This window comes from Chionomys nivalis, chromosome 16 (genome assembly GCF_950005125.1).
Source record: "Chionomys nivalis chromosome 16, mChiNiv1.1, whole genome shotgun sequence".
Lineage (NCBI taxonomy): Eukaryota > Metazoa > Chordata > Mammalia > Rodentia > Cricetidae > Chionomys > Chionomys nivalis.
Window position 1 is genome coordinate 44,313,505 of NC_080101.1, and position 26,433 is coordinate 44,339,937.

General features: G+C 41.3%; 1 protein-coding gene across 1 annotated transcript; it reads right to left on the reverse strand.

Annotated features, from left to right (window-relative positions):
* Nucleotides 1-256: 256 nt before the first annotated feature.
* On the reverse strand, nucleotides 257-23,294 carry Ggh (gamma-glutamyl hydrolase). Its single transcript, XM_057790563.1, has 9 exons — nucleotides 23,111-23,294; nucleotides 19,680-19,794; nucleotides 13,319-13,369; nucleotides 10,948-11,032; nucleotides 9,579-9,717; nucleotides 5,870-5,976; nucleotides 5,683-5,773; nucleotides 2,033-2,170; nucleotides 257-646 (listed from the first exon to the last, which is right to left on the reverse strand). Exons 1-9 carry the CDS (start codon nucleotides 23,217-23,219, stop codon nucleotides 525-527), a joined length of 957 nt encoding a protein of 318 aa, XP_057646546.1. The 5' UTR covers nucleotides 23,220-23,294; the 3' UTR covers nucleotides 257-524.
* Between the last annotated feature and the right edge of the window lie 3,139 nt (nucleotides 23,295-26,433).

Genomic DNA, 26,433 nt, shown 5'->3' on the forward strand with positions numbered 1-26,433 from the left:
CAGATAAAAATTAAAATATACAGACTCTGATTTCAGTAAATTAATCATGAGCTAAAACAAAGAAGAAAGAAAAATGTCTATATATCTTTATGTACACACAGGTGCGTGCACATACATGCACACGCTCACACACACGCCTGTCATTCAAGTCGTAGAAACCTGGAGGGAGAACTTGAAAAGACTTTAGTCAAAATAAGATGGGTAGATTTGGGGTGGCTTTTATTCCTGGAAACAATAAGAAATCACACACAAAGTATATTTTTAAAAAAATTATATTTTTCTAATCTTTAGACACCAAAAGTTATTTATGAAAGACACCATGACTATTTATCTTTTTCATTGTCAAATTATCAAATCTGATAAAAAATAATCATGTATTAAGTGAATAATCAGAAGCAGGCACAGAAAAGGCATTTGTGTGGCCTTCTCACAGTGCCGAGAGCAGTGATTTAGCAATTCAATCTGTAGACAGAAATCCCTGTCACTGAATTACGCCAAGTTGCTTTGTTACCAAATGAAGACTTTCAGTCAAACATGTAACATTGCTGAAATGAAGAAATATTTCCAGTATAAACTGGAGAGAACTGATATATCAAGGATTTCATCTCCTCAAATTCATTTTCATAGCGGTGATTGTTCTTCCGAGCTGCAAGAGAAAAATTAGAAAAATAATGTTCAGTTTTTATAAAAGATTGGTTGACAAGATTTTCAAAAGACTACTTTATAATAGTTCTTCCTGAGATCAGGACTATTCACTGGGAAAGAAAGCGCAAGAAGAAAAATGCCTCAGAGATGCATACAACACCAGTACAGCTGTGCCGATGTAACTACAGTGGCTGTTGTTAGAGCGGCTCTCGCCCCCAATTCAGTCTACCATTCATCACAAGGCTACATGTGCACAGGACTTGATAAAGGCCTGGGATGAATGTAGAGACAGGACATGGACCCATTACCAAGGAAGTATAGCTGAGCGGACACGCAGAATTAAATGGTGGACTCTTTATAGCACACCTGCACTGGGAGGGTGCACACGTTAAAGGAGTGGAGAAACTAAAATGATCGCCAGCAGAGGAAACAAGAAAGTATTCAACAAAGGGGGCCAGTGAGAAGTTTGTAGACGGGTGAGAACTAAGCTTTGAGAATAATGTCAGGGTCAATACAGGTCCTGATATTTTTATAAAGCATGTTGGCAGATATAGATCCAACAACCACCATAATATTTAAGCTACAGCAAAGCCTGCTCTGCCCACTATGGCTATCCACTCCCACCCACAGAGGAAGATGCCCCTTTGGACCAACACTACGTATTGGATGTTTTTCACAAATTCCTCCATTCAAGTATATATCATTTCAAACACAGACCAGATAGAGTTTGTTAGATTTCTAATATGAGCAAGAAGGTAGACAAAAAGCATAGGGGGAAGCTGGGGCTAAGATGAACACTGGGCTCATCGAGTCCTCAACTGGTCACCTCAATGATGTCTGTCCCCTGCATATTGCCTCTATGCTCTCACCAATATCACTCAACATACCTACACCCAAATTTCCCATTTAACCACAAATATAAAATGCATGAAAATCCAGGCTAGTAACTTTTCTCAGGATCCCATTGCTTACAGACAATCATAAAGCCCCGGGCTGTGACAGGATATACTGCCATTTATATCATTGTCTTGAAAAAATAACAAATAATGCCCCCGAAGTTATTATAATTACATCATTGTTTGTTCTTGAAAAATCAGAATTGAAAATATTCAAGGAGAAATAAGAACTCCACATTCTTTAAATCACTGTACAAGGATTCAGGCCACTAGATCACAGATGACTCTGTTAAATAGTTGCCCTGATTTTTAATGACTACCTAATATCTCAATTTCAAGGCCTTCACATTATTTAATATTTTCTAACTAAATCTATAGACCTTATTTAACAGCTAAAGAATAAAAAATATACAGGAGCCAAGAGAAGGGCATACAGTTTCCCTCCAAAGTCATAATGGAATAAAGAGATCTTACACCCATATATACATTACCTTCAGAAACAAGGAAATCTGCCAAGTAAAATGCAGTCTTCACAGCATTTGGTGCGTGGGAAATACCTTCCAAGTCCTTCCACTCATATGGGGCTTTCTCAGGATGCCACTGGACCGCATATACTGGATACGTAAATCCTGAGTGGAGAACACACACCAGTAAGCACAAAGAATGGTTTGCAATGATGTTCCTACACTGTTTCATATAAATGCCATATAAAACATTACAACTCACCAAAATCACAAACCCCTAAAGTTGCACATATGGTCTCACACAAAGCACTGCTCATGGCCAGGGCATCTCACTGGTTTGTATCCTCTTAAAACGTGAGTGTGAGTTGTATTTCCAGGAAATGAGAGTGAAGTAAAACAGCTGGCCTGGGAATCCTTCCAGTTCAACAGCCAGGTGAACGGTTTCTTTGACTGTGCATCTAATCTAGGGCCACACCCACGCCAGGTATACATTTTACCAGTGAGGTCTATGTTCAGGCCCGAGTGCACACGCAGATGGTGACACACAACTCTAGGTCTGTACCTTGCCCCTCTTCATACATTTTCTAAGCCCATAACGACTTAAGGAAATAAGAACAAATCATGCCATCATTTTTATATTCACCAATCTGTCTCAGCCTATGGGATGATTAGTGACTTTAGGGAAACAACTGCTAAAATAAACTTTGATGGTTTAAAAACAGCTGTACTCTGAGTGATTGTAGGTCAATTATGTTTAGAACTCTTAGATATCTTACATACTCTTAGCTAAGTAAAATTATTTAAACTTTTGGATTAGGATGAAAACAGTTCAGTGTGGGGAGGAAGTCATATAAGAGAATGGCCATTTGCATGCTGACTGGTTAGAACTGAGAAAAGGTCATGCATCACTTCCTCACCTTTCCTACATGCTTTAGCAGTTTCAGTTTTTTAGGACAGTATATATCTCTGAAAGTCTTTATCCACATGTGTCTTTCCTCGTTTGAATAGAAAACGTCTGCCCCTCCCCCATCCGCGCTTTAGAATGGAAACCATGATGGCTCTCAGAAAGCACTTGGAAAACACAGCTATCCAGAGAAAGAATGCCATCCTCTCACGCGTCACTCCTACTCTCCACTTGCACAGCAGGTTGAGAGAAAGTAAACACTGCATCCAGCCTTACTGGAGTGCACGAGAAACAAACACGGCCAGCGAGCAGCTCTAAACACACACCCCTCACATCCCTCTGCCTCCTCTCCCTCTCAAGCTGCTGCACTGTCTCTGTCTGTTCTGGGAGGACTCACAGGCAAAAGCACGGCTGAGATTAAAAATGTCTAAATGAGGATTTATCTGATAATCAGGCACACACAGACATATAGATGCTGACATTCAGAAACAAGTAAGGCCTGCTGTTTAGAAAATGGTTATTGAGAGCCCAAAGGCATTCCTCTGCAACTGTAGAAATTATAACCCACGTCACTAATTTAGAACAAGATCAAAAGTGAGATAAAAATATGCAAGAAGCAGAGCATCAAGGGCTCCTAACTCACGGCTGTCATCAAAGTGTCAGGCTCTGAAATCTTCACAAAAGTCTGGTATGATGACATGATCAGAAGAACCAAAGAACCCAAATCTCTAATTTCCAACCCTATACTTTAAATGGCCATTCATTCATTATCTCTGTTTTCCCCAAAGCCCTAGAAAAAGGAAAGACAAGACTCCAGTTCTCAGCGGGCTCTTAGTCTAAAGGGAAAGAAAGAGCTTGAACAAATACAAGTAAAGAGCAACATGCCCAAGGAACACAAAGCAAACACACAGAGCACCAAGACATAAAGCGGAAAATGATGAAGGCTTCTCAAAGATGAGATAGCTAGCTTGAGTTTTTCAAGGTAGGAGAGAGCTTACCAGAAGGCATCAGGGACATGAGGAGCTTTGGGTGACATGAGAAAATATGGGAGAAAAGAGAGGTGGGAAACACTGCTCTGTCTGGAGAGGGCAGAAATGGATGTACAAATCTCAAAGGAACACAGTCTGCAGGGAAAGCAGCAGAGAGCATGGGTTACATGACCAGGTAAGTCGAGGCTTGTTTCTCAGTGAGATTTCATGCCTAGGTGCAAGGTATGGGCAGTTAGGAGGAAGCTGGGTAGAGAGGAGAAAGTCTATACAAGATAGACTTGGGAAACAGAAATCAGCTTAAAGTTTTTAGAAGCAGACAATGAGGCAGGGAAGCCAAAGTGGACTCAAGATTTATACTGCAAGATGTTTGGGAGGTGATGATTCTAGCAACTGGGTAGAAAGATAACAACCTCACTTCACCCTGAGCTGACCAACATTTCTCGGGATTTCCTGCATAGATATTTTTCCCACCTCTTGATTTAACAAATATGCTATGGTTTAGGAGTGTTCCCCCAGATTTGGATGCTGGAAAGTTAATTCCTAAATCTTGTTACTGGTATATAGAAGTGGAACCTGAAGGAATTAGTATTAGAACAGGTTAGACAGGTGAGGCCATAATAACATTAGTGATTCTGTAAGAAGGAAAACTGCCCTGACATCCCTTCGTGATTTGCCATGTGAAACTCAGTGATAATCTTTATAGCTATGAAGTCCTAACCAGATGCTAACACTATGTTCCAGGACCCACTGACCTCCAGAAAAGTGGAGATTAATAAACTTCTATTCCTTTTAGATTATGCAGTCTCAAGAGATTCAGTCACAGCAACATAAAACAGACGAAGTCACAGTGGCAAGGCCAATCTCCAAGTAACAATCACTGTCCCACCTTACTGTGGCATTCTCCTCTCTAGGACTCTGTCCTCTCAGGTTCCTCTCTCCAGCCTCACCAAATCAAAGAGTCTACATGATACAAAAGCATCCCTTTCCTGTTTCCAGCTCCTCCAAAAACCCCATCAGCCTTTTCTCAATAGTCCCATTTAAGTTTACAGCCATGCAGTCATCACACATTCTGAAAGCCAGAACATAAAGTCAGGAAAGTAACATCTCTTGAAAACCATATTCACCACCACACACACTAAAACAATCAAGTGTTACGAACACTTGCAAATCCCCTCTTTGGTGCAATAACTACTATAATAATTATACATCTCCTCTATGAAAAATATTTTCAAGTTACCATCAAGAGTTATAGATCTGCCCTGACATCATGCTTTGAAAGATCATAGAAATGAAAACTAAATTCAATAGATTTCACCATCTAGGAGGAAGCATGGTAGCACACACCTGTCACCACAAAGCTCCGCAGGCTGAAACAGGAAGACTGCTACAGGCTGGAGGCCAGCCTGGGACAGAGAATTCCTAGTTAGCCTGCACTACAGAGAGAGACTGCCTCAAAAAGCAAACAAAAATATAGTATATATTTTGCCATGCGTTTTTTTATTAACTCAAAATTTTTTCAAAGACCATTCGCAATGAGGAGCACAGAGATGTGCGCTGACTTAAATGACAGAGTGCCTTCTCCATCCAGTTCTTCATCCTCGCCCTTCCTTGACCCTCTCTCTTCCTCTCCATCATCGCCCCAGGTCAGCCTCAACTGATGTGGAATGTGGACAGGATGTTCCGTCTTTGAACTCTAAAGTCATATAACTTCACTCCCAAGAAAAGAGGTCTATAAAATTAAAGCGAGGAAATTTTAAGTCTATATGCTCGATAGCGGCACATACCTTCCATGGATGAAATGAACTCTATATTGCCATCTGTATTTGTTGTTAATATATTGAAAACCTTCTTCAACTTTTCATTTTCTGTAAAGTTCTAAAATAGAAGAATAGAACAAGGGTCAATTCCGTAGTTCTCCAAAATGTGTTCTTCTCCCCAAGGAGATGCTACTGATGGTGGACCACGGGATACCTTCACAGAGAGACTCCACTTGTGAAAATTTGCAGTCAGAGGTTCTAATGCTAGTGACACCAATAACTCGGCAGGAAAATTCCGGAACATTCTGCCCCGCAATGCACCTAAAATAATTTAAGCACAGAGAAATGACTGAAACACATAAACATATCAAACCCACTAAGTCACTTACCTGCAGCCAAACAGCAGCCATTATTAAGACATAATTAAGATTGAGTAAATGGTAAGCCGTGCAGTCGGGCCAAGGCCTGGCAAACATGCATACAAAGGTGATATGCTCCAGATGGAATTCCCTGTCTTAAGTTTCTAATATGAATAACTACAAACAGGCTAGCCATGAAAGAACAGAGAATCTTAACTCTGGGTCCCAGAAACCTCTGAAAAATAAGAACAATTTCCAAATCTGTATGCTTGTGTTCCCAGAAAAGGACGTAGCATTTCCAATGTATTTTCAAAGGTATATAGAACTTAAAAGAAGAGGACACGGAGAACAGATTAAGGAAAACCAAAGGCCATAAGATAACCTACTGCTTTGTAAACCAATTCAAACTTTTAAGGGACAGGGCTAGAAAGATGACTCAGCAGTAAAGAACACTTGCTGCTCTTGCAGAGGATTCAGGCTCAATTCCTAGCATCCATGTATAGCAGCTCACAATCACTTCTAACTCCAGCTTCAGGAGATTCTACCCCTTCTTCTGGTGTATACACACACACACACAGACACACACACACACACACAGAGAGAGAGAGAGAGAGAGAGAGAGAGAGAGAGAGAGAGAGAAATAAATCTTCTTTTAAAATGTATACATTTAAAAAATAAAAAAAAAAAAAGAGACACCCTGCATGACTAGGAAATGCTGCTTCTACAAATCCCAGTGGTAGATGTGGGACACAGCCTTATGAATTGCTGGTCAGGGAGGAAACGAGACTCCTACAACAATATAAGCTGTTTCCATTCCTCTCGGTTGCCCCCAGAACTCAATAGTAAGATCCTGTTGCTGAGGGTACCACACCCCTTGGATACATAAAATGAAGAAACCAAGCTGGAACTGGGATGGAAGCTTCCTCCCTGCTGGAGAGCTTGCATAGTGCCAGAAAGTGCCGTGTAAGCTGTTGAGGGAGAAAAGGCAACAATGGCTTCACCCAGCTGTGAACCCTGTAAACTACAGTGCCAACCTGAAAAGCAAGATATGCTCCTTGGGATGATAAGTGTCATGATTGCTACGGCAGTAAAGCAACTTCTCTTAGATTAGACTTAAGGCTGCCTTCATAGGAGAAAATATACACCTGGGCCTATAAAATCCAGGCACCTAAAATAATTTAAGTATGGAGAAACGACTTATACATGAAAAAATAAAATCCACTGAGTCACTGACCTTCAACAGCAAACATTATTAAGACATAATCTGGATGAGTAAATGGTGAACAAAACACAGTGTTTCCAGAGAAGTGTCTATGGTTGGGCCAATGCATGTAAAACATGGATGCTGAGAAGATCATGGGCCCTAAAGGGAAACTCACTACTGCTGTTTAGCTAAATTGATATAATGAGAAACCACAATCTAAATATTTGTGTTTATACCTACAGACAAATGCTAGCCTTTAGTTAAAGAATTTTCTCTTTGCAATGAATGTAGACTCGTGGCTCATCAAAGTGATGAGAATAAGTGATGCTTGAATGCTCAGTCCTAAACAGGACATTCATCCCACCTTCTCCACAGTTCAAGGGACATGGCAGCAGGAGGAAAAGTATAAAGGTCAGAAGAATGTTCAGTCCTAAACAGGACATTCATCCCACCTTCTCCACAGTTCAAGGGACATGGCAGCAGGAGGCGGAAAAGTATAAAGGTCAGAAGAATGTTCAGTCCTAAACAGGACATTCATCCCACCTTCTCCACAGTTCAAGGGACATGGCAGCAGGAGGCGGAAAAGTATAAAGGTCAGAAGAATGTTCAGTCCTAAACAGGACATTCATCCCACCTTCTCCACAGTTCAAGGGACATGGCAGCAGGAGGAGGAAAAGTGCAAAGGTCAACAGACAGAAGGAATGTGAAATACCTTTCAAAACCCATGATCACAGAGAGGCGTGGTTAAAATCAGTGAGTCACAAAACAAAAATCAAAAAGACATAAATGAGGGAAAGGGAGGAGGGCAGTTAATGGGTAGGAGGGAAGAGAGGGAGAGGAGAGGGTGTGGGAGAATAAATATACATTATATTCATGTACTAAACTGACAAAGAATGAGTTTAATCAACTGAAGAAAGGTTAAGCATACCAACTAAGGAGGAAGGAGCACCAACTAAGCCAAAGAAAAGATCTGCTCTGCAAACAGACAAAGGAAGCAGTGTTTCTCCACGAAACACCTCAGAATGGTGCTGATTACCAGAGACTAACCGTGTGACTAGAGAACTTTGAAGGAGCCATCCTCTGGCACTGGGAGAGGCATGAGGGACTATAGTTAGGCACAGAGATCAGAATACCTGCAGAGGAGTGAAAACACAGTCCTCGAGTGTTCAAGGCTGATGCCAAGTCAGGCTTACATTCTTGCTAACAGCTTCAGTTGAGAACCCAAGCACCCTGAACAATTGCTTTGTTGTATAAACTGGGCTTCTGTTATATTGCAACCCCAAAAGCCCAACCTTAAACATATACTTCCCATAATACTCTTGCAAGGATTGAAATAATGAAAATAAGACTTTGGAATGTATGGGACAGTCTATGAATTCTATGAATGATCACTACTCTTCCCTCCCAAAATCCTTAATGAGAACATCTATAGTCGGTAGCACTTAATCAAAATGATCTAGAATTTGAATGGAATTTGTTTAAGATTTCTAAGCGTGTCTCAAACCACTGAAATTTCATGAGTAATAGTATGCTAATGAGATGATTAATACTTAACCCTTACATTACTTCAGAATGGGGCTGAATACCAGATAGACTAATCAGTAACTAGAGGACTTTCAACCAACCCAAACTCTGGAAATGGGAGAGGTTCAGGAGACTGAATTCAGCCATTTGAACAATAATTCAAACATGCTTTGAAAGAAAATGTCAATAAAAATTCTGGAACTCTAGAAACCCAAGCTCATGGAAGTTCCAAGATGGTAAGCAAATATAAGTACCTTCCTGAGCTCTGTGAAGTTACAGCACCTAGCAAGAGTGTGCGTGTAGCCTGGTGATTTGTCTGTCGGTAGCACACAAACACAATGGTCTTGTTGGGCACCAAGCCCTTTAATTTGTGAAGTCTTGCTATTTCCAAGTGTTTAGTGTCAGAAGAAAACTGCACTATAATACATTCAAGACAAAACAACATGTGTAGACAAAGAGAATTCTGGCATGAGAGCAATAATATCTACTTATAAGATTTGTACTTTTAGGATTACACATGCAAACTGGAAATCATCACTTTGATTAATTCTCAGAAAGAATTTATAGAGGTAAAAACTTTTTCAGTGAAAAGACATGAGACTAAGAGAAACTGATGGTTTCTGAATTCTTAATCACATGATCCTGAGACCATTAGAAGCAATATATTAATTATCAAAAGACAAACTTTCCTGTCATCTCCACAAATGAGTAACAGAGTGAATTCATGACTTTGGTCACCAAATAATTCAAATACTAATAAATATTTCTGACTTGATACTCAGTGTTTACTAGTGCTGTTGAGAAATATTTTTAGAAGAGTTGGAGTGTATTTTTACCTTCAGTGAAGTTCAATGGCAATGGCACGGAGACAGTGTTTGTAAGCGTTAGTAAGCTCTCTCCGCTAACCAGAAAGGCAAGCTCCTCAAATCCAAGGCATGTTCCCCACACAGGAAAATAGTCTCCATCATCATAACTCTTTGGGAGAACAAAAGAGAAAGCTATGTTCATTCAAACTTTGCAGGTATGTCTTTGTCTGTTGTCTGTCTCTAACAAGATACTGCAACACAGATTTCTGTAGAATTTTCTGGGATTCATAAGTAGGCTACACTTAATCTGTCTTCAGAAATACTCTGAGGCAGGTTGGAAAAGGGCAGTTGTAGGCACATTATGCCTTGACCCAAGGAGTTTAAAAGACCATGAGTTACTTAGTCTAGCTATTAAAAGTTATTAAGCAAGTATCTTAAAAGAGTTGTTATTGAGGAAAATGTTTAGGAGAGGCCAGAAACAATAAATGAAAAATTGCTAGCAATATTTCAAGGGAGAAACAGGAATCTAAGAAACTACAGCAGAAGTGCAAGTCCAAGGCGAGGCATGCATAGTGGCTACGGGCTCTGCATGGCTAACAGACAGATATGTATATGAACTGAAGTTTTCTGATAAAGCCATATGTGTCTTGCAGAGTCTAGACTGACTAACTAGAACTTTGTGCCTGTGTCGAGACAGCATGCTGCAGATTAAGAGCCTGAATTATCCTGAGCTATCTTTAATCTGTTTTAATAGGCATTTATTACCAACCCTATCACTTGATATGTTTATTACTATTAGCTACAGTCTTTGAAATACAATGCTGAACGTAGCGACTATCTGGCTTCCCCCAGCCCTAAAGCTATAACTTTTGTAAGCTAGCACCTGAAGCTCACATAAGAGACCTGTCTGCTCTGCTGTAGTGTGTCACCATCAACTTGGCAAACCAGTTTTTAAACTCCGTTTGTTCTGTAACTCTTTATCTTTGACTTGTACTTGGCTCAGAATAAAACCTCTCTAGCATGAGCTGCGTCTGGTGTCAACATGTGGCTCTGAAGAAGGGTGAAGCTGGATGGAACAACCAAGAAGAGGGGAGTTAGTAGTGCAGGCATCACACCCCATACAAAAAAGAACAGATCAAAGAGAGGGACAAGCTGTACTAGCTCTGCTACAGCTCTACTAGCTACGAGGTGTGGCTCACTCTTAGAATCCCTAAATTACATGAAACAAAAATAACAGGCTGAAACAGACACTTGATTCCTGCATAGCACGTGTCTGACTGCTAAGGAGAGTAAGGCTGGGGTATCTGTGAAGGAAAGCAAGACTGTATACTTTATGAAAGATAATCATCCCTATGAAAAGAGACAACCCATTTGGAGTGATAAGCAACAGCAGATTTACCTCTATGGCCTTGTTGAAGAATATTCTGGCTGTGCTGGAATACTCTGAATGTGATATGCTAGCACTTCCTCCAGGAAAAAGGATTCTGAAACAAAATCCATTTACCAAGTAAATAAATATGCTTCATTTAAAAATGTCGTTATTACTATTACATAATTACTATATATATATATATACTCAAGTATACAGATATAATATTTATAATTCTAGCCATTCAGAAACTATTGTGGTTAATAATTTTGCACATATTCTCTTAAAACTTCTTCAATAAACAAGCTCGTTGAACAAAATATAATCTGAACAAAACAAAAGCAGAAAAAATAAAGGGAGAGAGACTGAAGAGGTGGAGATGAAGAAACAAGTCTCCAGGTGTGGCTGGCTATGATTAAGGTGATCAGCAAGGCCAAGCCAACCATAAATACACATCTATTTTAAGTCCCAAGAGAGAATAAAACTACAAAGCACATAATAATCAGAACCTTTACTTTGATTAGAATTAAATATCTACAAGAATTTGCTTCTTCACAGTCCTGATACTTCTTAAGAAATAAACACAGAGCTGGCAGTGGTGGCGCACACCTTTATTCCCAGCACTTGGGAGGCAGAGGCAAGCGGATCTCTGTGAGTTTGAGGCCAGCCTAGTCTACAAGAGCTAGTTCCAGGACATGCTCCAAAGCCACAGAGAAACCCTGTCTCAAAACACACACACACACACACAAAGAAAGAAATGAGCACTGTATTAGGAAATCCTGAAAATCCACACAATTGTCATTCTCAGAAGTCTTAGATGAGTCACAAATGTTAGATTTCTTTTTATTCTACCCAAATAAATAAAATATATAAAACAATGATGCTTTTATATCAGGTTTTTAGATTAATGTTAAATGTTTTAATTCTTTAACAAATATTGAAATAACCACTATATTGAAAATACAATAATTTTCAATATATCATTGAGATAACAAAGCTATTCAAAAGTGGTCTGGTTTTTCTGGCCAACAAAAGCTGGACTAAACATATTAAATTTCTAAAAATATTTGAATATGAGTTTGTAATATTACACTGGAGTCTTTTATTTTGAATTTATCTCTCTCTCTTTCTCTTTCTCTCTCTCTCTCTCTCTCTCTCTCTCTCTGTGTGTGTGTGTGTGTGTTAGAGAGAGAGGTGTATGAGCACAGAACGTGTGTTCTCTTTCCACATGGGGGGATGAATTCAGCTCACTAGGCTTGTGTGACAAGTACATTTAGGCCCTATTACCAGCCAGAGGCCATTTTTGCATTGAAGAAATACATCATTCTTCTTCTATGATTCAGGCTTCGTGTCAACTTGTGACAAGACTGGTTTCCATTGTCAGGAAACTAAGTCTGTGTGCTGAAACACTATTCCAGACCACAGCAGGAAGCCCTGGATGACTGGAAGAGACCAATCCCCATTAACTCTGTATTTTAAAAGCTGCCTCTGACCACACCCAATTCATGGGACCTTATAGTTCTTTACACAGTAAAACTGGCCCAACATACCCAGATAACAGTCTCTCTGAGCACAGGCTCCATACTTTGTCTGGTATATGTTCTTCCATAAGACAGTATGATGTTAACTCCACGTTACCTCAGGGAAAGTAATTTTTGAGCTTACATTATTATACTTTATTTTTTTCTGTTTCCATTCAGAGACAGTAAATTACAACTGTCTAGTGTAATTTTCACCAATCTAGTGCCCAGCTTTCAGAGTCTGTGCTGTGGAGAGGGAGTCAGTCTCTGGGAGGAGGTCAGTGTCTTAACTTCCTAGGTGTCTTAACATAACTCCTCAAGCTGGATTTCATTGGATTTCAAATACCATTTTATGGACTAACTACTCACATATTTTATGGTGAAGCAGAGACTTTTTTTAAGAACTATTTTTAAGAGTTTTTTTTAAGAACTATTCAAATTACCTCTGAAAGATGATCAACCAGTAACCTCAGACATAGGACTTGGATATTTCAAAATATTTAGGCACTTAAACAAAAATTAAGTTAAAAATCATGGGTGCCGTAAGTAACAATTACACATTCCTACTTGCTTCCTGCTCAGGACTATGACTAACCCTGAACCTTACAGACCAGGCAAGTCCTCCACCACTGGGCTGCACTCTCGGCCTTCTTGTCTTTTCTTTCTCAGACTGGTGAACTTTCTGCTCTCTTCTCTTGGGCTCCCAGAGAACTGGAATTACAGTACAGGCTTCAGCCTCCAGGTCTTGTCCTACCTCTCATTCTTCACTGCAGCTTTACATCTCCCTTCTAAACAGCCAACAGAAGGACTTGGGAAGCTATCAGAAAACTTTAATATGTGCACACTGTATTAAGACTTGATACAATATCAAGCGAACTTACCCATTGATAGATCTGAAAAGTTCTGTATATTGTGTAAGTGAAAGATCGAGCCTGAAAATAATAAAAACAGTTTTATAAAGGAAATCATTTCTGAAGCCTAAGAGAAAAGAAGTCACCACCTTAATTTTTAGACATTTAAATAAAAAATTAAGTCTTTTCAGGTACTGCAGATTGAACCCAAGGCCTTGAACATACAGGGCAAGTGCTACAACACTTTTACCTAAATATCGGACAATACTGCATTTCTACACTAGAGGTATTCTTGTCAAGCTATGAAAATCACAGGATTATACCCTGTGTAGCTAATCAAAAATGTTAATCTGTTTTTCTGGGATTAATTACATTCAATATTTTAAAGCAGATGCTAATATAATCAAACACTGGACACTAGTAATATCTATTTACCAAGAAACCTAAAAATATTCAGCCATTTTATATAAAAACAAAAAAATTTGAAAGTTTTATGGGGCTGGAGAAATGGTTCAACAATATAAAGTTCTTGCTGCTCTTCTGGAACATCCAAGTCCAGTTGTTCACACACGTCACGGGCTACTGTGTTACTCCAGATACGGCTCTTACACCTTCTTTGGGCTCTGTGAGTACCCGCATGTGCGCACGGGACACACATACATACACACACACACACACATACACACACACACATACACACACATACATACACACACATACATACACATACAGACACATATACACACATACATACATACACATATACATACACACACATACACACACATACATACACATACACACATACACACACATACATACACACACATACACACACACAAATACATACACACACACACACACAAATACATCTTTTAAAAAGCTTTACTATCACACATCTTCCCTACAGGTAGCTTGGAGAAATGGAAACAGTATGTATGGACACCAAATCCCAACATCTCATCCCCTCCAACCAACTGCAAAGGACTGAGTACTTTACTTGAAATCCAGAACAATCCAGATCTAATGACACACGACTCAGTTATTCTGAAGCATACTTGATCAAGAATCCTTACAAGATTTCTTAGCAATCACCATATTGCTGATGATTTTATTTCTTTTCCCCAGAGAAAATCCAAAGAAACTAATCCACATACAACTTTTAATTAAATCACAATGCGATGTCTGTAGAAAATGTGTATGAAACACAGTAACTCTCCGACACTGTTTCCACAAGACCTCTCCATACACCTGTCCACACACAGAGTGATAAAAGCTTGCGCTCCTCAGTAGAATATGGTCCATTTCTGCCCCGGGAAAGAGATACAGGTGGATACAGGTGAATTAGAGCATGGCTCCTGTTGTTGCTAAGGGATCTCTAATTCCTAGCATGTGCCTATGCTCTGCCAGTAAACTTTCCTGGCTCTCCTCTAAGTCGCAGTAAACTCTTGAAATCCACGTGGGTTGTTCCAAAGTCATAGTAAACTTCTTTTCGGTTCAGAGCCTCAAAGCCATCTGTGAAGCTCCTACAGAATGATTAACTGTGACTGTGCCTTGGGGTGGATAAAGTTCATGTGCTCTCAGTATCCTGACAATCCCACCTCTTCAGACTCCCACAAATCTCAAACTCTTCCTCATGGACCATGATTGGCAGTCACTACCACCAGCTGCATACCAAAGCCCCCGAGCCGGCTAACCAAGTAGCATCCAGACCATCTGTGACTATGCTTTAACCCTGCTCCTCACTAATAGGTCACATGATTGCGGAGTGTGGCATGAACATACCTGTCTCAAGAAAATGCCAGGGAAAACAAGGCATGATTTGAAAAAAGAGGTCATTTGCTTCCTGTCAGGTGTTTCTAAACACAAAAATTCTTGTCAGGTTGCCCACTGGCCTTATTGCTGAAGACACCGTATACTTTAATTGCACAACACAAAGAAATCAAGCTTGAACTAATCTGAAAGCTTACTCCCTGCTGGTTAGCTTTCCTGGTGCCAAAAGGCAGTATGCAGGAAGCTAGAGAAGAAAAAAATCACCTCAGTTGAGACTCTTACAGACTGCAGTACCAGCCTGCCGGGCAGGACTGTCCACTGGTGCAGTCATGGCATGGCTTTTGGAAGATAACCAACTGCATTCTAATTCAGTGTGAGGCTACTCTAAAGGTCGTTCATGCCTGGTGCTATGGGTGTGGGCAAAGGCCCATGGCTGGGGAGATCACAGGCTCTAAGAGTAAACCTGCTTCTTCTGTTTTACTAAATGGACATGTTGTCAAACTGTTCCCTAAATATTTATTTACACCTATAGACCAGTGCTGCCCCAGCCTTGGTCAGAGAAGCTTCATTTTTACAGCAAATGGTGATTAATGCAGAAACTCAAAACCAAGGTGATGAGAGTGACTGTTGAATACCCAGCTCTATCAGGATACTGGGATCACTCCAAATTTCAGGGAACACTGCAGAAGAGACTTAAAGAACTTAAGAGCAGGACACAAGGGAGGACTCTAAGATGCTGTCTTGTGGATATGACAGGGTCTCCGTATCCAGGAACGCACAGCAGCTTCAGGTGTCTACACAGAGCCTGCACAAGCTTGGGCAAATAAGCTTTCAACCAAGTATGGAAAAAGGTCTCAGAGGACCTCATCCTTCCCCTGAGAACTACAGGCAGTCATGGTTGCCTAGGGAAGAAAGTTAAGTCTTCAGTGGTATAGCTACTATTGAGTTGTCCAGGCTTGTAGGCCCATATTTCTATATGGTATGGCCGCCAGTCTCTCAAGCCATAGTTGGTACCTGAGGTGGTCATGTAGCCTTCCAGACAGGCTATCACTACCCTAGCAAAGGGTCAGGATGTTGTTCTGCTCCTCTGTAATTTGGAGGACACCTGGGATAGAGATGCTAATTCCGGCCTACATGACAGAGCTGGCATATGGAGGAGGAAGATAGAAAGACGTGACAAAATGGGCATAGAAAGGTGTGGTCAAAGGTGTGAGCATGACTAAAGCCATTCACCTGGTTACCTGGGAAACAGAATGCTAATGAATTTCCCCCTCAGTTTATGTTTTGATATATATGGCTGTTTGGAGAATAAATGCAGAGGAATTTTCAGTATGTGAACTCAGGATTTCATGAGGGTTCACTAAGAATCTCCCTCCTAATAAAGCTATGTGAGTTGTGTCTTTATTCCCATGCCTCCATGTGGGTCCAGACAGATAGTTTATGTTGGGGATGGACTTCTACACAAACTCTCCACACAATGTCCATTGGTTAAACCAGGAGGGTTACAAAACAAAAACAAAGCAGACATGAAGATGGGAAGGGGTTTGCTGGGATGAGAGGGTGGTTGGCAGGGTGGAAGGAAATAGTGAAAGACAAGGCTGCTCACAACATCATACACTTTGGTTGTAGGACACAAAGAAATCAGTCTTGAACTGAGCAGGAATTTCTCCTGCTGGCTAGCTTTCCTGGCGCTGAAAGATGTTACACTGGCTTCTGGCAGAGGAAAGACACCAACGGTCTTACCTAGCACTAGATTCTACATGATGAAATAACAGACCTGCCAAGAAAGATGTACACATTGGAACAATAGTGGCAAGACTGTCTGTGAGAATAAACAACCATTCCCTTGCTTGAATTTGAAGCCTGTCCCACAAGAGGGCTTTCACCAATGGTACTGTCAACATAGTTAAAACCCATGGCTGAACTCACAGTAGCTATGGTTACAGGCATGAAACTTACACAAGATCAAGCCAGTTAAAAGTTCCAGCAGATATGGGGGAGGGGCTACCAAGGCCCCTACCCTAGCGAAGGAGCTGATGGCAGTTGGTGGCTGATAGGAGAGGAGAGTCACTTTTCTTTTGAGATATTGGTAGGTTGTCCATGCCCCAGTGGATATGAATAAGAGCCCCTAATTGGATGTACTGGCTGAAAAATGTATTTTTTCAACAGACATGAAGTTGAAAGGGAAATACGCTTGGTGTGGGCTGGGAGTCCTACAGGAAGTTGGAAGAGGGAAGGGGTGAATATGATCAGGATACATTGTATACATGTATGAAATTTTCAAAGAAACTTTGAACTATTATTTTTTAAAGGGTAGGAATGAGTGTGTGATCATAATGCATTATATACATGCATAATTTTTTAAAAACCTTCTCAACAGTTCATGAGAAATAGCTTCCTGTCTCCACAATCAAAATGAGCCCAATGCTGATGGCACAAGTCTAGCTTCAGTGGCATGGAAAGCCATGGAGTCACTAGTGCCAGATGGCAACAGCTCTCCCACTGACAGGAAGACCTAGGGAACTATGTTCAGAACTATTTTAAATGCTTTGTGAACTGACTGAGCGTATTCTAAAATAGATGGAGCCAGCTTGGGCTGTGGTGTTCAACCTTTCAGGACCCTGTCTTTTCTAATAGTCCCACAGTTGGGAATGGCAACCTGAAGGCACCAAGTCCTGAGAAAGGTGATCAGAAAGGGTAGGCTGAAACCAAGGTCAAGCATCACCTACACCTGAATTCTGCCCAGGTCTCCCATCCACCTTCTTCTCCCCTCTGAATCAGAAAGTGGCCCCAGCAACCAATCTAACAGTAACGCTGCAAAAAGTCTCTTCATTGTACACGTAGAATCTCTGCCCCAAACATTACAGTTACTACAGGATCACATGATCCCAGTTTCAAGCAGTAAGTCTGGAAATCAACTTTGGTGCAAATGCTGGAGTTTAGCCCACGTGCTGCCAATCAGGTTTTCAGTATCTTGTCATAACTGCTAATATTCCACAAGTCATCTGGTTTCAAGACTCCCCAGCTTCCATCACTCCCACCTGTTTCTTTCTCTGCACCCTTGTATTTGATGAGTCGTCATTTGTACTATTTTTAAGGCCACGTACCTATCAACTCATAACCTCAGCGGCACCCCCGTCTTTTATTTCACACCCACCCTCTCAGCAGCCTCTGGACAGGACTGCGCACTGTGATGGCTCTGCAGTGTCTCTCCCACATCTGCACTAACCTCTTAAATAGGGGTTTAAAACTTCCATAAACATTGAAACACTGTGCTGGAGACTCTCAGGGGCCTCTTACTCAGCTCTATAACTTGAGTAAATGATTTCACATGAGATCAGATTCAGCACAAACAAATTAAACATGAACCTTAAGGGTAAAGACAGTCAAATGTGAAAGATGAAACAAGACAATCCTTAAGAATCTCAGCATAAAGACTATTTTTTTTAATAAAGCCTTAAATCTGAGATTCTCAACCTGTGAGTCATAACCCCTTTAGTAAACCTCTATCTCCAAAAATATTTACATTAGGACAGATAAAGTAGCAAAATTACTGTTATGAAGTAGCAAAAGAAAATAATTTAATAGCTAGGGATCACCACAACACGAGGAACTGTATTAAAAGGTCATAGCATTAGGAATGTTGAGAACCACTGCTCTAAATCATAATAGTTACCTTTTGAATACTAATAGTATATAAATTATAACTCCTTATTGCAATTATTTGCACAATAGGTTGCAATAGTGTTTTGTACATGAATTTTCACAATAGATTAGATGAGAATTCTACAAGATTCTCATGCACTGATTTTAGCTGACAAAGTAAGTGTGCTTATAAGATTTTTCTTTAACTTTTTTCAAGTGAAAAATGAGTGATTAAATCAACGCCTTTGAGCTGAAAGTATAAGATTGTGTTATTTTTCTCAGTCATATTATCATAAAATAAATACTTTTGTAAAGGTGTTTTTATTACTATATTTCTTTAAGTGTGTGTGTGTGTGTGTGTGCGTGCGTGTGTTTGTGTGCATGCACGCATGTGAGTTGGATCCACAGAGCTAAAGCTCCAAGTGGCTGTGAGCTGCCCTACACAGGTTCAGGGAGGCTTTGGAAGAACATCAAGCGCACTTAACCACTGGGGCATGTCTCCAATCCCGAACTGAACTCTTTTAAAACTAAAATACCTCTCACTGACACTACAGCAACACTAATACAGTCATCACTGACAAGCTTTCGGCACATGTGTAAATATATTTATAGTCATCTTCTAAAATATGTCCTAATCCCTGAAGGGTTCCCTTATGCTAGTAGTCAGCAGGAAGCTGACTAAACTGGAGATTCTATTATGATTTTTATGGTGTCTGTGAGGAGTGTCTTTTCTGGGGTGAAGGAAGCGATCATGTCTTTCTCAATGCTAACAGACATATAGCATACTTTCGGTGACATTATAGACATACAGAACTTTAAAAACAACTTAATGGGAGTCTCCAGGCAATAAGTTTATGGCTGAAATCAAAGGCCACATCATTTCATTTAATGATGCAATCATAGGAAAGAAGGCATTCATTTTAGAGATAAAAGACGGCTCTTTACACCCTTGGTAGAAACCCCAGAAGCATACCTTATGGGTACAACTCTCGCACCTGCGGACTCCAAGTACTTCACATAGGATGCAGCAATGTAGTATTTTCCCAGGTTTCTCATCTCCTTGGTACGGCATTTTTGCATCAATACTCCTAAATTTTAAAAAAGTATTAATTTCAAGCAATGTAATTTATTTCTTCCTCAAAGCTGAATGGTGGCATAATGCAAATGTCACTATTTTGGTTTTTCAGTTCACAGACCTGCATCTCCTCCAAGTCTACGTATAGTCATTGGGAGAGCAGTGGAGAAGGGTGGTCGCAGTTTGTTACCACACCAGGAATGTTTCAGAAGTCCCCAAAGTAAGTTTATAACAGCCCCAGCTTTCTTCACACAACCGTAGACCACTCACTAAGTCTATAGGGTGCCAACCCCTTCCCCCACAAAGACACATTTCTATACTTGCCAGCAAAGTCAAAGTGAAAATACCTTTCATCTCCATCTCTCTAAACCATCTATCTAGGTAACCAGCATTCACCAAACCCATCGAGACTATTAACAGGTCTTTATCCTTTCTGAAGGAACCCTCAAACTTTAGTTTCCCACAGAAATAAACCTGACGACATCACCGTCCCCTCGTCCATTCACTATGGTTTATTCACAGTGTATGCCAGGCACTGAACTAGGTGCTAAAGACACCGGAATTAAAGAAAAAGAAAAGAAAAATCTTTACCCTGCAGGCTTTAATGCTAGTGGGTGGAAGAGGAAAGAGGTTAAGACAAACAATACAGAGATTTATTTTTAGATCCAATTATGAGGGCTGGTGCTTGTGTCAAGAAGGAAGACAAAGAAATAGGTGTTCCATTTACAATGTCTGTTAAACAGGGTGGCAAGTCCTCCCTGGGAAAGTAGAATGAGTCTTCAGAGTGGTGGAGCAAGTCCTTCTGAGGAAGATACAATGTGCCGCTTAATCCAAGGCATCAGTGGGGTGGTGCAATGAACCATACACCCACATTTGGAAGAAGAGAAATTCTGGGCAAAGAACAGTACCATGCCAAGGTCATGAGTTAGCTGGTCACTCTGCAAGAAGTCCATCAGACTGGAAATATGTCAGAGAAAGCAAGAAGGCAATGGTTAATGGAACGGAGATACGCAGGCCAATAGAGGCTACCATCTTCATTATATTCCTCAGAGGTTACTGGAACTTCATAAACTCTACGACTTCATGCTCTGTCCCTCTCATCTCTCTGAATTCCCCTTACCAGCGAAACCCAAGTCCAGCACACTGACGTCCAACATACATCAATGAATGACAGGGCATGCTTAACATGTACAATGTCTTGGATCCAGCCCTGGCCTCCAGAAAGTAAACAACGAAGAAACATCACATCTGCGCATTGACTATCTGTGACTCTGTGAGATAGCCTGTCACTCGAACTGTCTCAGTGAGACAATCGTATTGGTATTCTTGACGTCTTACAATAGTTGACGGGAATCACTCATGAATATCAAATGTCCAAATGTATCTAGTAAGAAGGTTTCTCTCCTCCCCCTCAGATAAGATAGTCTTCACAATGAAAAATGAAATTTGGCTAAGAAGAGCACAGCGGTACCCTGGGAGACAGAGTGATGTAAAGCAGGAGGGGAGGTGCTACAAGGACTGCATGAAGAATCGTGGGAACATAAGTGCTTGCAACAGTAAATTAATTCCACCATCACACCCCAGCCCCTTTATTTCTCCCATTCCTAGGCAAAGAGTTCAGGCTGTATGCCCTGTTTCTCAACATGTGCCCCCAATACCATGTGCACTTCAGGGTATCTCACAACTTCTGTGGCTGTCTTGTCCTTTGCATTTCCTAAAGTAGTAGCTTACACAGACTATGTGCTCCATCAACTATATTATCTTAATTGATTGGGTGGAGGAGGCTTCAGGACGACTTAGCAGTAGGTACAGGCACTTGTTGCTGAGCCTGAGGACCTGAGTTCAATCCCTAGGGCCCATATGGAGAGAGGAGAGAAGTGACTCCTAAAGTTGTCTTTTGACCTTCACAGGTGCATGTGACAAGCATACAATATAGCTGATAACTGTAAATATACAAAAAAAGTAACTACACATGCAAAATAACTATAAATATAAACGAAAAATTGCAATTGATCAGGTTAACCAAAAGCATGCTTTTGCCATACTCAACTGAGAGTTGCTTCGATTCTAAAAAATAAAATCAATCTCCTGTCATCATTTCTTTTTTCTTTCTTTTCCCTAAACCTACAAATACAATTCACTACATATGTTACATGATTCAACTTGAAGAACCTAACCATCACCAGAAACAGCTTTGGCAAAAAGGTTCCAAATGTTAGTAAGCAACCCATTTGAAAACTGGGTCATTCCCAAATTCATAAACAAATTTTCTAGTTTCTGTTTAGTGCTCAACTGTAACACCAATCAAACGGCATAATCCTACTTATGCTTACCCATAAACATCTTTTGTCCAATTTTAATCAAAATTTCTCCTTGATGGTTTTTCAAATGTCTGACATGATTGCAAACCAATGTTACCATCTGAAATGCAAAGATGCTGAAAACTATTACACGCTCTACTTTTCAAACAGAACTGACATTCGGATTCTCAGAACCACTGTTGTCGCTTGCTGCTAAGAACGGCAAAGTCCAAGTCACATTTTAATTCCTTACCTATTTCATTTTTCTATTTTATTTATTGTGCCTTCATTTATGTCCTCAACCAAGGAAATGTGAGTAAATTTAACCATGTGCAGAATTTCTGGGACATGAAAGGCAGGGAAAATGGTGGGGACACAGGGCAGGAAAAGTACCCCTCACACTGGAGTCTGGTTGAATCCTCCCACCAGCTAACACTCAAGAGTGGATTCACGTTATAAAGGTGTTTCTCCCTTCTCTGCGGTAAACCTTTAATTTTCTAGGAGTTTCACTTCATTTACAGTAAGACACATCCTAACCCCTTACTTTGCTCAACCCTTGAAATTCTGGTTTTATCCTTTTCAGAACATCTCTGCATCCTCCTTACAATCTTAATTATCATCATGGAAAAAGAGAACAGGAATAGAGAGGGAGGTCCTGTGGACACCTCTTGAATAATGACCACTTGGTCATTAAAAGTGGCGTCTTCTGTGTAGACTCCATGCTCTCCCGTGTGCTTCATTTTTACACTGAGAGTCTCTCTTAACACTTTTGATAAATCCCAGTTCGGCTTCACAACTCGCTCTCCCTAAAATTCTTTTCGCTCAAAAGCGGAAGCCTCAAATCCAGAGTCTGCCTGAGCTGTGTGCTTCCTGAAGTTCACAGGACCACCCCAGGCTGCTTTGATGAGAAACAGCGGGCGTCGGGGATCCGCACACCTCTCCGGAGCAGTGACAGCTTCGCGGGCTGCCCCTCGTCGACACCCGTCCCCACCCTGAGGGCGTCCTAGCCGTGGTCCCGGGCCTCCTTACCGATGATGGGTTTCTTCGGGCCGCGCTTATGGGGTCTGGATAGCCCGGGGCTCGGGGACCCGCACAGCAGCAAAGCCAGCACGCACAGCAGGTGACCCAGGCTCGCCATTGTCCCCTGGCCCGCCCGCGCCTCCGGCCGCCTTTCAAAGGCTCTGCGGCGCGGCGCGCGCACAGGGGGAGCCGAGGGGGGCGCGGCCCCGCGGCCTGGGCGGTACTCGGGCCTCGAGGGCGCGCACGGCCGCGCCGCTCAGGCCTATGGGAAATGCAGTCCGGGCGCGCGCGTGCGGCGGCCGCGGGGCGGGGGCGGGCGGCTCAGGGAGCGTGCTCGGCGCCGCCCCATCGCCCTGCGCGCGACCCGCGACCCGCGGCCCCGCGAGAGGCACGGGCCGGGCGACCGCTGCTGAGACTGTGGAGACTCGGCGGGTGGACTCCTGCTGGCCTCCGCGTGCTGTGAGTTCTCCCTGAGAACTATTATGTCTCCGGGAGAGGTCACCCACACCGAACCACAGAACCGAGGCGACCAGACCAGGACCTGACGGCGACCTCGGGTCCTGCCTGTTCCTGTGTGGTAACCAAGTAGCGGAGGCCTGTGAGGTTCTAGAAGTCGCCAAAGAACTCTGCTGCATAAAAGCATAGGTCCCTGGCTCAGATATGCTGACAGCATTCGATGTTAGGACGCGGGATGACTTCCTGGAGACATTCTACTGATCTCTATTTAGGCACACGGACTTCTGGAGGAACTGAAGAGCAGACCACAGACGCGCCGGTCCCCTTGCCTTAGAACTGGGTTAAGGGAAGGACTGACTCCTGGAACCTACCCCAAAAGGGCATGATCAGGCCACACTCAAAGAATGCATGGTCCTTGATAAGCGTCGTTGTTAGCGCCAGTCCCAGAAAAGTACTAGTCATCATATAAAATAATGACAAGAGCAATAGCTAAACAATTAAAGGCTCTGGTTGACAAATGTATTTTGAAGGTACAGGAAGAATGCATGCGTTCATAGCCTACAGCACGGAAGTTCCTATTTGTCAAGGCTCAGTTAGACTCCAGATTAAAACAGAAAAATCTATTGAAGATGAACAGATCTATTGAATGGTGTCTTTCTGTAAAAGGCTTACGCTTTAGAAAAAAAGGCAGAGTGTGACTTGTGGAAAGAACAACAGCAAAGTTCTGACATGCATCAAGAAAAACAAATGCAAAGGAAGAATACTGCAGAAGGGTGTGGTGAATGATAAGTCCTAAAGGATGTGGTGAAAGATAGTGAGAAAATGCCAAGCAGGTTTGAGCCTAATTGAGTTGATAAGGATCTATTGTAAGTATGCATCTATGCTGGAGGAGAAATTGACTCTTCACAAAGGGAGATAATTGCCTGCAATTAATCAAAACAATCAACTCGATTTGGAGAAGTGATAAGTGGGAAAGGTGAAGTACTAGACTTTGGTAGGTAAATATAGGTGTATGTGTGTGCTCATAACTTTGATGGTCAGATGTGTTCATAAAACCAGCTTACGACCATCAAAAACATTTAAAATGAAGTATTATTGAAAATGAATGGGTTGGTCCATGATAAAGTGGTAGACTGCTAGTTTTTTTTAACTCTTTTAGGAAGCTATTAGGTAATGTCAGATACCACGTTTTCTTAATCTACCATTTCTCAGATAATAAGTATTTGCCTAACATGTAACCTTGCTATAGTGTGGCACCCTTCTCCCCTCACACATACGCTTGAAGCTTTGTCCTCAGTGAGACCATGCCGACATGGAAAATTTAAAAGGTAGGGCCTAATGGAAGGTAAGTAGGTCAGTCCGACTCCACCTTCATAAATCAACTGATATTATCTCAGAGGTGTGGATCTGGTCTGGTAGGAGTGTAGTGTTACTGTATATGGAGCAAGACTAGCCCCTTGGGGGGTCTCCTGCTTCCTCTTTTCTACCATATCAGCTCTTCACTTCCTATGTGTTTTGCTAACTGTAATGGCATTGGCCATAAGGCTCACCTGAAACCAACAAATTCTAGTTTCTGTTAGAACAGAGACCTATCCTTTAGTTAAAACCTTTTTATTTAAACAGAAAAGGGGAGGTGATGTGGGAGTCCCCTCTGTGTGTTGCTTGTATTGGTTAATGAATAAAGAAACTGCCTTGGCCTAATAGGGCAGAACTTAGGTAGGCGGAGAAGACAGAACTGAATTCTGGGAGGAAGAAAGCAGAGTCAGGAGACCATGGACCCGCCACCAGAGATAGATGTGCTGAGATTTTGTTGGTAGGCCACTACCTCCTGGTGATATGCAGATTAATAGAAATGGGTTAAATTAATATGTAAGAGTTAGCCAATAAGGAGTTAGAACTAATGGGCCAAGCAGTGATTTGATTATAAAAAAAATGCTGTTTACACTAAGAAGCCAGATCTCACAGCCTAAAATCAGGCAATGCAGCTCTCTCCCTGAGACAGGCAGTCAAGAAGTTGCCACAAATCTGTGTTCCTAATCACTACCTGGCTCCTCTGTGCACTTTGTCACATGTTAATCCCGGATCAAATCAAGTGATGTGAAATGTCCTACCAACCATCAAAACTAATTTATAAAAAAAGAAAGTCAGATGTGTGGTGCACACCTTTCATCTCAGCACTCAAGAGGCAGAGGCAAGTGGATCACTGTGAGGTCAAGGTCAGCTGAATTACACAATGAAATTCTGTAGATAAGGATGTGTGTACACGTGATGTATATTTTAAGTATGAAAGCCACGTATTTCCCATGTCCAGTGGATTTCTCTGAAAGCTCCTCTGGCTTCCCCTGTCACCACATTAAGGTTTCCATCTTACTGAAACACCTGTCCAGGATTTAAAGAGAATCCTCTCATTTTAGGACCTGTTATGTTGTCATTTAGTGCCAAGATTGAAAGCATTTACCACCACTTCTGAATCCATGGTGATTTTAAATCCCATCAAGTTGGCAATTACGATCAACCATTCCAAGACCTCGGAAAATCAAAAGGCTTCTGTCAGGCATGAGAAAGTGTTAGTCAAGTGAGAGATAGTTTACTGAGTAGGGCCACGTCTTTACCAACTGTACATCTGTCAAGGACTGATACCTAGAATACATGTTTAAAAATTCAAAAAATATAGACAACAGCAAAAATTAAACTACCTATTCAACAATTTGAGTAATAAAATAGTTCTTAAAAGATGAAACACAAATAACTAATAAATACATGAAAAAACATTTAACCCGCTAGCTGTCAGAGAAATATGAATTAAAACTACATGGATATGTCATCTCACCTCAATCAGAATGACAGTCATTAATGACATTAAAGAAACAATAAAT

What these genes read in the sequence shown, in the direction of transcription:
- Ggh (XM_057790563.1), bottom strand. Translation starts at nt 23,219, where the DNA reads ATGGCGAGCCTGGGTCACCTGCTGTGCGTGCTGGCTTTGCTGCTGTGC. An exon ending in TCTTCAACAAGGCCATAGAG is followed by an intron (nt 9,718 to 10,947) that starts GTAAATCTGCTG and finishes GTTCTCCCAAAG; the next exon opens with AGTTATGATGATGGAGACTA. An exon ending in GTTCATTTCATCCATGGAAG is followed by an intron (nt 2,171 to 5,682) that starts GTATGTGCCGCT and finishes TTCTCCACTCAG; the next exon opens with GATTTACGTATCCAGTATAT.